This window comes from Populus alba, chromosome 1 (assembly GCF_005239225.2).
Source record: "Populus alba chromosome 1, ASM523922v2, whole genome shotgun sequence".
In the NCBI taxonomy this organism is placed as follows: Eukaryota; Viridiplantae; Streptophyta; class Magnoliopsida; order Malpighiales; family Salicaceae; genus Populus; species Populus alba.
Window position 1 is genome coordinate 45,764,233 of NC_133284.1, and position 15,751 is coordinate 45,779,983.

General features: G+C 35.7%; 3 protein-coding genes across 4 annotated transcripts; all 3 read right to left on the reverse strand.

The window, feature by feature from the left end:
- Positions 1 to 245: 245 nt before the first annotated feature.
- Positions 246 to 1,950, reverse strand: LOC118037412 (uncharacterized). Of its 2 annotated transcripts, none has more exons than XM_035043376.2 (4): positions 1,669 to 1,950; positions 1,380 to 1,487; positions 879 to 1,078; positions 246 to 725 (listed from the first exon to the last, which is right to left on the reverse strand). In XM_035043376.2, the coding sequence occupies exons 2-4, from the start codon at positions 1,467 to 1,469 to the stop codon at positions 443 to 445; spliced, it is 573 nt and encodes a 190-aa protein (XP_034899267.1). In that variant the 5' UTR covers positions 1,470 to 1,487; positions 1,669 to 1,950; the 3' UTR covers positions 246 to 442. The 2 variants fall into 2 exon arrangements, with proteins under 2 accessions (XP_034899267.1, XP_034899266.1); XM_035043375.2 differs by having other exon boundaries at positions 1,380 to 1,527; positions 1,669 to 1,949.
- Positions 1,951 to 3,170: 1,220 nt separating this feature from the next.
- On the reverse strand, positions 3,171 to 5,078 carry LOC118037411 (uncharacterized). Its single transcript, XM_035043374.2, has 3 exons — positions 4,869 to 5,078; positions 3,814 to 4,019; positions 3,171 to 3,631 (listed from the first exon to the last, which is right to left on the reverse strand). The coding sequence occupies exons 1-3, from the start codon at positions 4,956 to 4,958 to the stop codon at positions 3,376 to 3,378; spliced, it is 552 nt and encodes a 183-aa protein (XP_034899265.1). The 5' UTR covers positions 4,959 to 5,078; the 3' UTR covers positions 3,171 to 3,375.
- Positions 5,079 to 5,957: 879 nt separating this feature from the next.
- Positions 5,958 to 12,344, reverse strand: LOC118037410 (COP1-interacting protein 7). The gene is made up of 9 exons (XM_035043373.2): positions 11,961 to 12,344; positions 11,667 to 11,843; positions 10,887 to 11,005; positions 10,596 to 10,636; positions 10,434 to 10,486; positions 10,179 to 10,331; positions 9,493 to 9,737; positions 7,498 to 9,221; positions 5,958 to 7,282 (listed from the first exon to the last, which is right to left on the reverse strand). Exons 1-9 carry the CDS (start codon positions 12,017 to 12,019, stop codon positions 6,347 to 6,349), a joined length of 3,507 nt encoding a protein of 1,168 aa, XP_034899264.1. The 5' UTR covers positions 12,020 to 12,344; the 3' UTR covers positions 5,958 to 6,346.
- Between the last annotated feature and the right edge of the window lie 3,407 nt (positions 12,345 to 15,751).

The window sequence follows — 15,751 nt, forward strand, 5'->3', positions numbered from 1 at the left end:
AGATACAACCGTGTTCTTTGTAACGAGAAGGCTTTTGTTCAAAACGGGGTTGCCGAATTGAATAAAGCTATGTTTTTGCTCTATCAGGATAGCATAAAAGAAATTCCCGATGTTCAGGGATCAATCGTATAAATCGTGGCAAGTGCTTAAAGAGGAGAGATATTGGGGGTGAGAGCGGATCTCAAACCGAGAGGAAGCAAACAATGTAAAAGATCACACAGGTTTTTTCTTAACAAGTAGAATCCTTGAATAAAGAGGTTAGATTTATAATGAAGTTGTCTGCATTCTATTATGTATTTATAGTTACAAAACACTACAAAGATCATCAGGACTATAATTTCAAAGAACAATAATAGTATTGCACAATATCAGGAATCAATGTTGCTAATAGAGTTTCTTATTTGGTGTTCTGCATTCCTCAACAATTTAAACCAGTCAGGGTTTAATCATGTTGATCACCTTGATTAAGTGAAGTGTAGGTTCCCAATTCATAGCTGCTGCTACTGCCTGTCTCAAATCCTCCATCGGAGTTGAAAAAGCAGACATAGCTCATCTTGGAAACCATGCTGGTGATCAATATGAAAGCTGCTCCTGCCTCAAAAACTCCCGCGTTTAAGGTCTGGCAACGAAGCCCATCAGCGCCTGATACGGTCCTGTATTTGGTGCGTTGAGCATTCTTGATTGAACCACCCAGTAAGCAAGCCTCAGCAATGAAGAATGTAATCCTGATTTATCATATCATGTTGCATAATTTTTTTTTTTTAAGTACCATTAGTAGCATGGAAACATTGTTGCACTCATAATTAAAATCTATTAACCACTTTAAAGATAGGATTAAAAGATTCTGATAACTTGACTTGTTATGATCACTTACTTACCAGCTTATTATGGATGGGATGACAGCAGATGTCCTACTACCTCCATAGTTCATACCCTTTCGAAAGTAGGAGCTAGCACCCATTGAGAAAACTTGACTTGCCAAAAGTAAAACAAATGCAATAGCTCCCAACTTTGTTGCAATGTCTGAGCTGTAGACGCAGTAGCTATAGATTAAGTCACTGTCAGTAACAGCCTTGGCCTGAAAACAGAAAAATAATGCACTTAGTATCTTCTGGGTTTTAATTGTTAAACATTCAGTTGTTGATAGAGCAATCATATACAAAAATATTTCAGAGAAAATCTCACTGTGTTCGCTGTTAAATGGGTTCTGAAATAGTTTGGGTTTTGCCCTAGATGTATTAATTATTTCTCAAAATAAAAATAAAAATAAAATTATAAAGGATCAAGTTAAATGCTGTCATGATCTCCAATTTGGATCATAATAGACAAGATAGCATCATTGCAAGGAGTGGAATGAAGAGGCAAGAAGCAAAACTTACAGTACTTCTCATATGTTCAGCTGCAAGGGCAAGGACAAAAGCAATGAAATCAATGGCAAAGATCGCCATGAACACAAGTGTTGATCCCATTGCAATCCACACCCACCTCTATCAAGCAATGAAATCAATCAAATCAGCTAGGCTTTCTCTTTGGGGTTTGACAAACATCAAAATATTCGAAATGAAATTAGCGGTTTTGAAACACAATTGATTAAACGCAAAAATCTAAGGTTAATTGAGAATATAAAAGGAAAAATCATAAAATTCTTGGGTTTAGGATACAACTAACCAATTTATTTCCTTGTGAATGAGCAATCGATCCGATAGAATCCTTTCAGGCTTTTGATTTTGGTTTAGATACGGTAGGGGAGACACAGCGAAAGGAAGAAAAAAGGAGGGGGATAGTTCATCGGTTTGATTCTGTGTTTCTGTACCATTGATCTTTTTTTCCGGTGTTTTAAAATGGATTCAGAAGCCAACCCAATCCTTACAAGTTTGATGTCATCATTTCTAACTCAATTTGATTTACTTTTATTATTTATCCAAGAATTTATTTTTTATAAATTTATATGGTCATTGGCAACAATTGCAGGAGGCGAGAGAGAGTTTCTATATATATATAAAAAAGTTGTTAAAAGAGTTCAATATTGTTGTGCTTGCCGATTTACAAGTTTCTCCTTCCTCATCTCTTATAAATAATTAAAAAATAAATTTTATAAAGATTTTATATCATTATATCATGTATTATTAAATGTTTTAATTTAAAATATATTTTATAATAAAATTATGATAATATAAAATATATTTAATTTATGATAAATATTAATTTTAAATATAAGTTTATAAAATTGATATATTTTACGATTTAAAGAATTAAATAATGTGTTTAATTATTAACATTAAAGTTTAACAAAAAGAGATTTGATACTAATGGTTGGTTGGTTTTGCTCTTTGATAAAAGAAATAGGGATTTGTTGTTTTTATCGTGGAGTTTTTGAATTGCTCACTCAAATAAAACATGTACAAAGTACAAACACCAACCTCTCAATTCCCAATTTTTTCTCCAAATTAAAACCCTAATAAATTATTATAATTAGAGAATATAAAGCCGTGATAAAAAAAATGATTGGATTCGTGAGGATGAACCAAAAATTCGTCGACAAACGAAATTGAATCGTTTCATATTGAACTTCTATTTTCTGCAAGGGGTTCCTTCAGTAAAAAGAAATTTTCAACTGCAAGGCTTCAAGTTTCTTCTAATAACTCTTCATACCCTCCCGTCAGATGTTGAGTTGAATACAAACGTGAATCTTCATGGATGAGATATTTTCCTGCATGGCGGCCCTCCTTTCTTGATCTGGTTTTTTAATTATATGTTTGGAGTATAATTATACTTGTTTTTTAAATAATTTTTTATATCAAAATATATATTAATATTTTTTTAATTTTTTTTTTTGATATTAACACTTTAAAATGATTTAAAAACATATCAATTTAAAATTAATAAAAAAAAAAATTTTAATTTTTTTTAAAAGTACTTTTAAAACATAAAAAAAAACAATAAAAACTTTCCACAACGGGATTCTTTATTATAAGATGCTATGTGATGCTTAGACGTTCATTCCTGGGACCGACTGAAAACAGGATTTCTGTAGTAATTTGAGATGAACCTGCAATTCCTCCATGCAGGGACCAGAAGAAGAAAAAGGGTCCGGCAACACCAGTGAAGATCATGTAAATTGTTTCTTGTTCAACAAGGTTACATCACCAATTCTTTATGCGCTACGTAGATACACAAACTGGAGTCTTCTATTATTGATAGGTATGGGAAAAACAAAAAAATTCACATCATGTTGAAAGAAGGAAAAAAATCATGAATATGATCTAAGATACAAACTATCACAAACTGAATTGAACCCTTAATGCAATCTAAAAAAGAGGCCATGGAGGAGGCAAATTGATGTAGAGATCCATGGTTACATCAGATTTACCCAGCTCACTTGTAGGTTCCCATACCCACACCAACGTCTCCACTGTATGGATGGAAGCTGTCACTGGCCTTGGAATAGCAAACATAGTAGAACTCGGAAACTATGGCAGTGAACAAGGTAAAAGCAGCTCCTGCTGCAAAAACTCCTTTCCTCAATGATGGGCAATCCAGGTTTTCACCGAAAAAATTCTTGTACTTGGTGTGGTAGGCATTCCTTATTGAACCCGCGAACAAGCATATCTCAGCAATGAAGAAAAACACCCTGGAGAGGACAATTGGAAAAGTTCAGAAAAAGATAACACGGGTTCTATAAGATACATTGAAAGAAATAGACCTACTAATTTTAGCTTGCTCACAAAAACATGGTTATGGATAAAGGTTAGCAGCATCTATGTTCAATAATGGATACTTTTCATAGTTCAGCTTTGGATTAGCATCACCTACCAGCAGACTATAAACAGGATAACTGCGCAAGCCCTTGAACCTCCAGGACTCAAAGGCTTGCCACAGCAGAAACATTTACTGGCAAACATAATAAGGACTTGGCTAGCCAATAGGAACAAAAATGCGCCAACACCATAGCCAGATGCAATGTCTGAATCATAGATGCAGTAACTGTAATTTTTTTCAGAATCTGGTTGGACAGTGGCCTGCAAAACAAGATATTGTAAATTTGTTGCGTCACTAAAAATCAACCACTCAGCTGCCAATAGGTGATTGCTATAATAAGAGGTCTACCAGACATGTTACAATCTTGGGGCGCATCTTGAGTAGTTCTCATATAGATCGCACCACCAAGCAGTATTAAAATCTATTAAAGAGCTACATATTGACTTTCAAGATATAATTGTTTAATGTTCAATCTCCAGGTTGTCTACAATGACTCAATTGTTAATCTAACTGCTGGCAAAAGGTCGGCAAAGGTAAAGAAAATGAAGAAACTTGATTTTAGGAACTAGATTTACATCATCAAGGGCCCCAGAAAAGGAAAACCCACCTCTCCTCAACTAAGACAAGTACAGCTATTAGCAACTAAACTATGTGATGGCCAGGGAAGTTATGTGTACTGGGTGAAATGTAAGAATCAATCTAGATCCTCCTCTCTCCTTGTGAAATTTGTAGCCGGTAAGTGTTGATCAATATCAGGGTGAAATAGATACCAGAATATTATCCCACAGACACTTTGAGAAAAGGTTCTAAATATGCTCCAGGTTATAAATAAATTTTGCAAACAAAATCTGCCTGGAAACTGAAAATTCATGTCAGTTCGTTCATAGTCAATCAAGATTCAATATCTCTTCATTTTCTTCACAATTCTTCCGATTTAGTACTTCCCTCTCTTATCATTTCATTTTTCTTGAAAACCAACAGACCCCTCTAGCAAAACCCCACATTTATATCTTCAAGAAAACCAGAAACCACGAAAAAAACAAAAGATTGCCCAAACTTGGTACACATAACCAAGGAAGTTAAAGAAGGGACTATAAACATATACTTACAGTGCTTCTTCTCTGCTCAGCTGCAACAGCCAAGCCAAATGCTATGAGATCGAAGATAAAGACAGTAATCAACAGTAGTTTCGAAGCCATTGCAAAGCAACTTCACTACCCTCTTCACAGATCTTGCTGCTTTCTCTTTATTTCTCTCTGGCTTCTTCCCTGCCGCCCTCAGTCCCCCTTTCTCTAAATATGCAAAAAGACCACCTATGCAAGCATAGAAGGAACAGGAAAAAAAAAAATAAAATAAAAAACCTATAAAGAAATAGACAGTATACCCAATTCAGTTCATTGAAAATGGGCATGTCACCCGCCAATCTTTAAGTTAGATGCAAGGGTGTTTTGGGAATTGCATGTTGAATGTCTGTTTTTGGTACATTGTAATAAAGTATTTGGCAGCTGAAGCGATTTTCGGGAACGCGTTATAATCGTGTTTTATAAAATTTTAATTTAAAGTTATTTTAATGTATTAATATTAAAAATGTATCTTAAAAAATATAATATTTTAATATTAATACATTAAAAGTAGAAATTAGTTAGAATGGACCCAGCTTGATGCGACTGATTCGTCGGTGAAGCAAGGAATTGCCGAAATATTAGAAGAGATCTGAATCTGATGCTTCCGTAAAGTAAAGCCTACCCCAAGTTATTATTATTATTTTTTTGTTCTTTCAAATAGACAGTGACTTGGGGTGGCATTGCTCTCAAGTCTCAACAAATTTCATAATGTCTCGCCGGCTAAAATTTATTTATTTATTTGCTAAAATTTAATATAATTTATATGTTTTGGATTTTTTTGATGTGCTGATATTAAAAATGATTTTTAAAAAATAAAAAAAATATTATTAATATATATTTCACCATGAAAAATTATTTGAAAAGCAATCGCTACCAAACTAACAAATATATTATAAATCAACCACCGGTCCCCTGTAAAGCAAAGAATGGCATTCATGCTTTGAGTGGCCATCAACAAACAAACTTGCTTAGATAATCTGTGCTTACAAATCTCCAAAGACTAGTTGTTCAAGATTAATAACTACCAAGGTAAAGAACAATGGCCTCATGGAAAGTAACTAGTCCTCGAGAAAATAAAAAATAAAAATGAAGGCTTTGCAACAAATACTCAAGCAGCACCAGGGAGTTCTGGGTTTTACAGACAAGCAGAAATTTGAAAGAATATTACAAGAGTTTGAAAAACTATTTCCTGTATGATATACAGACGCAAAACACACACCAAATACAAGAATAACTCTTTACACCCTCAACCTAGCAATTCTCAAACCTGATAAATTACAAAATATACTCGTATGGCAGCAACACCAAAGGCCTTATTAATGTATGAGAGCTAATTCCTGGTCTCGCTTCTGTTTTTTTGGGAGGGGGGGAACTGTTGGCTGGGAAGGGTACCTGGTTTAACTCAACAGATATGCTGCATCATCCAACACTTGTTTACAAGTCCAATCACTTGTCCTGTGGGATCAGTTTGCAGCAGTGGCTCGCCCTTTCCTTCCAAACAAAAGAAGCTTTCTAAAACCTTTTGCAGCTTTAGGAGAGTTCTCATCACTGTTCCATTTCTTCCTGGAGTGGATTGGTTCTGGGTTTATTTCATCAGGTGGCGGGGTCGATATTTCTAATTCAGATTTCTCAGGTGACTCCAAAATTTCACTGAATCCACCATTTTCTCTGATATTGACAGCCCATGGGTTCAGAGCCTTATTTGGTGACTCTGGCACATGATGTATTGTTGTTTCAGATGTGTACTCACCATGATCATCCGGTGTTTCTATGTATTCACAAACAGCTGGAGCTACTTTAGAGAATCCCTCGTCTCCTGCAGATGAGTCTATGTGGAGAGAATCACCATTGCAGCCTTTATCATCTAAGCTATCTCCTGAAATCATACTTCCTGCATTATTTTTTGCGGAAGAAACACTCTGCAACTCCTTGATATCTTTGAAATCATTATTTCCTCCTGCAGATTGAGATGCTTGTGTCGGTATTAAATCCACAGGCTTCTCTGCTGTGGCTATTGTTCCATCCTTCTTTCGGTTGATGTCAGACTTGAAGGTGTTTGGACTGGTATTTCCAGCACCAGCAGCCTTCTGTGATAAAACATTTGCCTTCAAGGTTGCCTTTTTGGGTTGGGCAGCTTTTGATTCAGTTGATGGCAACTTTGGGGTTGCCCGAGCAGTAGCAAGGCGATCAATAGTGGAACTCCTAATGACTGGTTTCTTCATATCTTGGATTGGAGATTGGGTTTTAGGCTTCTCATTCTTTATAGAAATGGCAGTAGGTACTTTCCCTGCAGGGATTCTCTTAGATGTCGCTGGACCACTGCCACCAGCACTCCTTTCTGCAATTCTCTTCTGACGTTCAATTGATATCTCCTCCATTCTCTTCCTGTTTTCTTCTTCCTGTTTTCAAGTGGTAAAATTAAGTGTCAACCAAAAAAGGGAGGTTAAGTAATGGTAAAGTGAACAATCAAGTCAGGAAATTTTGTTTAACCGACAGCATCTAACAATTTCAGATACAATGAAACTCTCGTATGATTTTTTTTTCTCCAGTTTCCATTAAGGGAATGAAACAAAATAGAAATGCTTTAATGCTAGCTTAAATCTTTTTTCAATACCTTCTCAGATTTGCTCTTCAGAAGTGTGGTTCTGCTTGCTGAAGTTGGTTTCTTCGTCCTTGACATGATGTCAGATTTGCTCCTACCAAGAGATCCATTAGGAACTTTTGACCTGGCTTCTTTACCAGCAACTTTTTTACCAGGATTTCCACTTTTTTTGCCATTGGTGTCCATACTGTTAGAAGGAAGCTTATCCTGAACAGCATTTGTTTCATAATCCATTTCTGGAGTCCAAGATGATAGAGCATGCTCAGCAGCTGAATCCCGCCCAAGCACCATGTAAAGGTCATCTGGTTCATGGACATCTAATACCTTGGATTTATCAAGCGAAATCTCTGTTCTACCATTCTCATATTGAGTAGCTTCAACTACATCTGGAGCAATGCTTATGTCTGTCCGTAATTGTGAATCAGACTGATCATCTACTAATGGTCGAGCTTGGATCATGAATGAGTCATCCACTAATACATCTTTCTTATTTTTCTCAGTTTGGAAATGCTCACCAGTTAATGATGAATCATAATCACAACTGAATGCCTTACGGTCTCTGTGATCATCCATGTTTACTGACCTGTTCAGTTGGCTGCTAAGAAACCATTTCCCTTCTTTTTTACTTTTGGGTATTGGAGATTCAGTGGAGTAATCAGCAATGATAGGATAGTTCCCCGATTCTCCAGCTCTTTGAGAAAATAACAACTCCTCATATGTGCTATCCCTTTTCTTTATCATTGGGTGGGCATTTGCACCAGCTTCAAAGTTTTCAATACGAGATTCACCTTCATTACCAGCCTCCCTCTTTGTTGCGATGAATGAATCATCTGATAATGCTCGCTGCTTCCTTATTCCCTCAGATCCCAGGTTAAATTCCAATGACCTTCCCTCCTCGTAGCTCTTAGCTGTAATGTCATCTCTCTGAATCTGTGAAGGATCAGGTTCAATTCCAAAAGAGTTCGGCTCTCTTTCTTGCATGAGAAGGCTCTGAAAGGCACCCCAGTGGTCCTTTCCTTTTTCTCCATCAAGATTTTTTGCCATTATATTCTTGCCTTCCTGATCAATAGCATCATTTGAACCATCTATAGTGCTGCGCTGTGATTTCTTGTGTTGCCGAGAGGTTGATTTATGCCGTCTCTCCAATGAACCAACAGCTTCCTGTACTTGCTGCTTGAGAGATTCTCCATCAATAAATTCACCCTCATCAGATGTGCAGTCAGATATGCTGCCCTTTTCTCCATCCTTCATTGAAGTAATGTAATTGATGTTGCGAATGACAACCTTTCTTGAGGACTTCTTCCCATGCCTTTTCCTGTGCATCTTATCCACCAAAGACCTCTTTTTGTCACTTTGCAGATGTTCATCTGATTCAGTCTCTGAGCTGGAATCACTGGGCTCAGTGGATTGATCTTGACAAGAAGCTTGCCGTTCTTTTCGATGAGAAGACTTCTTCTTGCTCCTGGAGGATGATTTATGATTTTCACGATCATCAGGTTCCCAGTCTCGACCAAGGCTAGAATCATCAACATTTGGAGGCCATTGCATGTTCCCTGGAAAATATGGAGACCCAACCCGCATACCAGGAAAAAGGTAGCCTTGATACGGGGGCATTTGTTGAAATCCAGGACCTTGAAAATTGTGCATGAACTGAGGATGATGGTTTGGCCATGGCATTGGCATATGAGCTTTCCCATCAGTTGATTGCATCTGAGCTGATGGTGGAAAACCACTATCTGTAAAGATATTCAGCTACCTCAAAGATTGGTCAATAGTACAATAGACCTTAAACTATTGCTAGTTCTCTACTTATTTTCATCAGCTATGGGAAATAAAAGGGGCACAGATAATTCAGGAAAAATGATCACCATTTACTTCCTAAATTGCATGTGATTGTGGCAACAATAATGGCAAGGCACATTTGATGGCACTTACACCTAAATGCTCTTGCAGAGAGAGATTAATATAAACCACCATAAGTTCATGTCATGAATGACTAAACCATACCTGCGTTTTGTTCTAAACTTCCAGGACTTGTAGCTGAGTCTGATGCATCCATTGAGCTATTCTGCTTCCCACCAGAGAGACCACCAATTTGACCAGGGTAATTTTCCTCACCGGAAAGTACAATGCCAGAAGTTCCCAGATAAGGCAATTCCAGCTGAGATGCCTGCATTGCTGCTATTTCATCCATCCAAAGCCGATCTTGATTCTTCTTCTTGCATAGTTCCACGAAATTTATGCATGCTTCCCTAAGTGAAATCAGATATAGGTTTTAAACCTTGACTAAAATTTAAACCAGGGAGCAGGTTTTGAATATAACGAGGTTGACTTTTGGTAATTCAATCACAAGTTGTTCAGGCCAAAAAAATAACATCCAGAATCTTGAAGATAAGAGAAACACCATAAAACTAGATTGTTTTCTTGAAATAAAAAGTGACCATAAATAAAGATGATTAAATGTATTCATTTACAATTTCATTCATCAATGACCAGTTAAACTAGTTGCACCACCACTTAGCATTTTGTCTCGAGAGCCAATTGAACCTGAGAATAGGTGGGAAGGGGTTCCAAATGGGTGTGTGGGCATTCCACTATGTGTTGCCCGATGACACCATAAAGAAAGAAAAAGGTCATTACGGACACCAAATATACTGAATGGCCATTGATTTTGTCTTATATAAGTTGTGTACCTTAAACGTGAAGCTCCAAAAGCTTCAGCAAAGCAGATAAGATCATTTATAAAGTCTGGTTCAAATCCAGTGACCAAGGCACGGGCATATGCCATTGCTTGCTCTTTGTGAAGAACAGCTTTCCTAGTTTCCAAAGCACGTTGAAGACGAACCCTGTTCAAGACCGGTTGAATAGTCAATGCATAATAATTTGATGGCATTTCAATCAAGTATATTATATCATCAGATATGGTGCTTTGTAAAATTAAATATTACTTGGAATTTTCTTCTTGTACACCATCACTGCTTCCATTTAGATCTCCTTTGGACTAAAAAAACAAGGCATCAAATACAGGTAGAATTATGATTTGAGGATCTGGGAAAAAAACAAACAAACAAACAAGGTCTTATACATGGAGTTTCAACTAAGTGGCATACCTTAGATGAGACAGTTGACTTTTGGTAATTCCCAGCAGCACCTGAAAGATTTTTCTCAAATCCAGGTTAGTTCAGTAAATGTGATGTCTTATGATCACAGAGAATTTGTCATGACAATTACAAGTTATGTGCAACCTAATTTCCAAATGAACCACCAACAAAAAGCAAATTCAGATTTATAACAACAGCTAAATGAGATGTAACCAAAAGTCCTAAGATTGAGCTTCAACCATGAGCAAGGTAAGGAATCCATACTATTACATTGAACAAAAAATATAGCGCCAGGTATACCTTCTGCATCTCCATTTAATAGCTCATTTGATTGAACTGAACTCTCAATCTGCTCTATTTCTGTCTCTATTGTCACAAATCTCTCAAGAACTTCTGGTGAGCTGACAAACCTCACAAATCTGCAATGACAGCAACAAATCATAAAGTGACAAATGCACAAACAGTAACCAGCTATAAGGTCATCGTTAAGAGATTACAATTTTTAAGCCACCAATTTGTCATAATTTAGATCCCAAACTCAGGGACAGTGAACTATGGCTAATAGCCTTTTTCAGGCAAATAAAAAGATGACCAAATTCACAGGTGTTTGGATCACGTAAGCCTTCAAAATCCAGTTCAAGATTGAAATACTTCATGTCAACTTTAATCTGTACTAACTTATCAACTTTCAACCTATCCAGTCATGATAGCCTCTCCAAATTCCAAAACAGTGATCTTGATTAATAATGAGAAATAAACCACAACATTTGACTCAAATACTAATATCAAACCTCGAATCTACTATCCACCGACCATCTAAAAGATCAAGCTTTTCTACAACTAGAAAAACCAGGATAAAAAAAAAGATCCCTCACAAACTCTACTATAATTGCCAGCCAAATCTCGTCAAATTGAGCAAGATTTACAGGGGAAGATGCTTGCCACATAATTTTTTTCCGCGACTAACACTTTATCAATTACTAGGACCATACCTCAATGCAACAAAATATTTGCCACAAAATCAGATTATGCAGTAGTAATAAAAAAGAAATAACAACATTCTGATGTGCAAGCAATTACCTTTGGAGAGTGGCTTTAGTGAACCAGAAGGCATTAGGAGACAGAGGACAAAGAGAAATGGAATACCCTCCTTTTGAAATCTGATCTTTAGCAGTTTTTAAGTGTTGAAGGAATGGTTCTAAGAGCCCAGATGCCAATCTCTCATTCACACCACCAGCATAAATCACCAGATCACACCTTCATGCAACACGAAAAAAAAGAAAAAGAAACCCCCATTAACAAACACAGAAAGAAAAACATTTGAGGAGCATTAGTTGCAGCGTTTATGCATTTGGGTGTTAAATACTAACGTACCTGGTTCTAGTGGGTGTGAGTTGAAAGAGAGCATGATCAAGAAAAGTTCTTGAATCCATTATTAGAAGCAATCTTAGCGAGAGAGAGATATAGAGGGAGAGCGAGGGAGGAATGTGTCAAGAAAGGGTGTTAAAAGTTAAAACTAAGGATGGCTGATTTTACAGTTGGATTTGTCGTTACATAGTTTCATGTTTGGATTATTGTATATAAAACACTACTAGAATCCAAGCAAGACTTGATGGGAGCTAAAAATCACATGGCAAGATTTTTGAGGGAGGGACAGACAGATGCTGGCTTGTGGTGTGAGACTGTGCGAGGGAGTTTTTTTTCCCGGTTTCAAGAATGTGGGTCCCATGTGAACTCGGGTCCCTCGTGAAATACCGACAGACACTCTCTTCTCAGATCTGATCTTTACCTCATTAACTGACATACAACTGGACAAAGAATGAAAGAATTACCTCCACAACTAAAAAAACAGCTTTTTTTTTTGTTCCTCACCTTTTTTTTTCATAATCTTTTATGTATGATCTAGATAAAGTAGATAAAGTTTTTAATTGAATTAAAAAAAAAAAAACTAAAGTAAAAGAACTTAAATGTAAAACATAAAAAATTCATGGTCAATCCAAAAAAAAAAAAAAAATTAAGTTTTGATTTAAAATTTCAGTCTTTAAATTAAAAAAATGAGACATAAACCTGGTTTTATAAGCTTACGAGTGAGGCCCTTATCTTTTAATAAGCTAGGTGTTTAGTTTTTTTTTTTTAAAAATTTTTCAGAATTTTCTTTTAAAGATTTGAAATAAAAGCATTTTAATATATTTAAAAAATTATGATATTTTTTAAATAAAATTATCGAGCAATATTGTTTCCTAGCTAGCTTTTCATGGTTTGTCTTTGTTTTTATTCTTAAGTTTTGGTTTTTCTTTGTAAATTTTTTCTGTTTTTCACATGATTATATAGAAAACAGACTCTAAAAAAAAATAAAAAAATTCCAATGTATCGTTTTTTATTTTTCATATCTCCTCCACATAATTATGAAAAAAAATTTAATTAAAATCTTCATTTTTTTATGTCCAACAAGTAAATATTTTGATAAAAAAATAAATTATAAATAGCACCCTCTCTTCTATTTTTTTTTTAAATTTTCAGTAAGCGTTAGTAATTATTTTTAAAATTTGATGATTTTCCAAGGAGATTGTTTTAATTTATCTTTATTTTTTTTCCTTTCATATTTTATATATATAAGTTTTATTTCAACGATGTATATGTAAAAATATAATTCACATGTATAAACTGTATTATATTTTTCAAAGAATCCCAAAAGTTTGATTCTGCGAGAGGTGATGATGGAAGAGTGGAGTAGAAAGGGCAGATGAGTGGTGGTTTGATTTTATGGATAAAGAAAGTTTGAGACTTTGAAAGTGGTGACCAGCGGTGTCAGATCGATGTGGAGTGAGGATGCAGCAAAGAATAGCTGTAGCCACTTCTTCAACTGCCCCACACACACCCACACACACACACACACCCACACACACACATGTTTTTCAAGGGCTGGTATCAAATCTCTCTCTCTCTCTCTAACTTAGTTTTTTTTTTAAATAAAAGAGCAAGAGCAAAATCCTTTTTTAAAATATCAATTTTATTGCATTTAGAAAACATTTAACATATTACATGAAGAATACCTTAAAATTAAGTTAAAGATTCAAAACTAAAACAACTCGGTTGACTTCACTAAACCTAAATAAAACTACATTAATTAATTCAATTTTAAAAATTTATTTTCAAGAAATGAAACAACACCAACTTGAAAAAGAATGAAAATTCAAGATTATAATCTAGTTAGTTACCCTCAAATTGACTTGATAACCTAATAGCCTATATTCCCCTGTTTTTGTTTTGTTCTTGTTTGGGTGGCGTCTGTTGCATTGCAAGATGTATTTTGTTGTGGCTGCTGCTGCTGTTGCTGTTTTGCTCGAAGATAGCTCTCAGGTTGCTGCTGGCTTTTCCTTATTTTTACTCGCTGCTTCCATGGTTGCGGTCCCTCTCCAGCGGCTTCTCCGTTTCTCTTTTGGTTTTTGCCGTCTCCAGTGCTCTTGCAGCCCTTGGGCTTTAGGCTCCAGGTTGCTTCTTTTCTTCCTAAAAGGTGCATTGCTTTTGATAGACAGATGTTGAGCTTTTTCACTAGACATGGTTTCCAAAAGCACGGTAGGGTGACTTGCGCCTTGTATTGTAGCAAATGCTGAGGAACAACCACCCTACTTGGAATACTCAGACCTCATTTTTAAAAATTTTCCGTGCTTCAATCCCTGTAATTATTACAATATTCATTTGGGTCCTTGCAATGCGGTCCTAAACTTCTTTCCCGGAATCGGTTTTGAAGATTATAACCCTGTGATGATAACAATACTTGCAAGCAGATCCTTGATTTGAAAATTAGCTTACAAATAGATCCTTGGTCCTAAGTTTGTTAGGCATTGGCTTCCTTTTTCTTTTTATTTTAAATACCCCCCAATTATATTTTGGTTTCAAAATTTACCCTAATTAATTAAATATTCATGCTCAAACTTTGGGTGACATCCTTAATCACCTATTACTTATGATTAGTCATAGCTATAGCTAGAAAGAGTGTTTTTGAAACACTATGTGTAAGGTGTCTTTGAGAGTGTTTTTATATTTATTTTTGGGTATTTTTTAAAAGTATTAAATTGATGTTTTTTTAGTTTTTTTTTTATAATTTGATTTATTAATATTAAAAGTAAACAAAAAATATTTTCAAGCAAAACACTATTTTAAAAAACACTCTATACTACAATTTTAAACGCACATTAAATATCAATAATTGAAGGTTAAATTGCTTATTATGCAGGATGTTGCATTTGAGTGGAGAGGTATGAGCCTTCAAATTGTAGTTGGCTAAGAGATTGCAATCATTATGTGTGCTTAATAGGCCATGAACTGAAGCTATGTTGACGGGTGATCTATGGCTGTCGTAAGTGTTAGAAAATATTTAATTTGATATTAATGCATGTTGTTATTGGATGGACGTGCCACCTTTAGGGGGCCCTAATGAACAATGATTCTCCTTTGATTTGAAGACTTCCCAGTTAAACAGACAATGTACTTTTCCGGTGGCCGTTCACCTGCAAATTCACTCACCCAAGATCTCGACGAGGCCATAATTGGAGTTCAATTCATTATGGAAGAACAAATTTAACAGTGGATCCCAAGCTGACCGTACCCTTCGTTATATTAGGAAGTTTTGGGCTCAAAAGGCTGTAGCACAGCTAATCCAAGAAGCAGAAATTAAAATTTCATTTGTTATAGTTATAAAGAAAATATTTATTTTATAGAAATTACTTCGTTTTACAGGTTTGTCAATGGTATATACCTGTTTCTTTTTTCCAGAACAGACATTTTGTTGGCTTGAACATCACAAATTCAACTCTCCAAATCCCAAGTTCAAAATCTATTAGAACAGGAACAACAAATGTTCAGATATATTAGTTCTTCAAACATTTGCTGACGTTTTTTTAAGTTACTTCCCCGGAAAAATTAACAAGCTTCTCTTTGCTTGCTGCGGGAGGCAAAGTTGCTACGCAAGAGCACTAGTGATCATCAGTCAAAAAGGGCAGCGTTTGATGAGCCCTCCCATAGCAAGCAAAGAAAAGCTTAATGATTTTTTCAGGAAAGTAACATAGAATACGTTAGCAGATGTTAGATCTCTAGTAGCGTGGATGCCATTCCCAAACATGAAGCAAACAATCCACCATACCAGAGCTGGATGAGTGATGGAT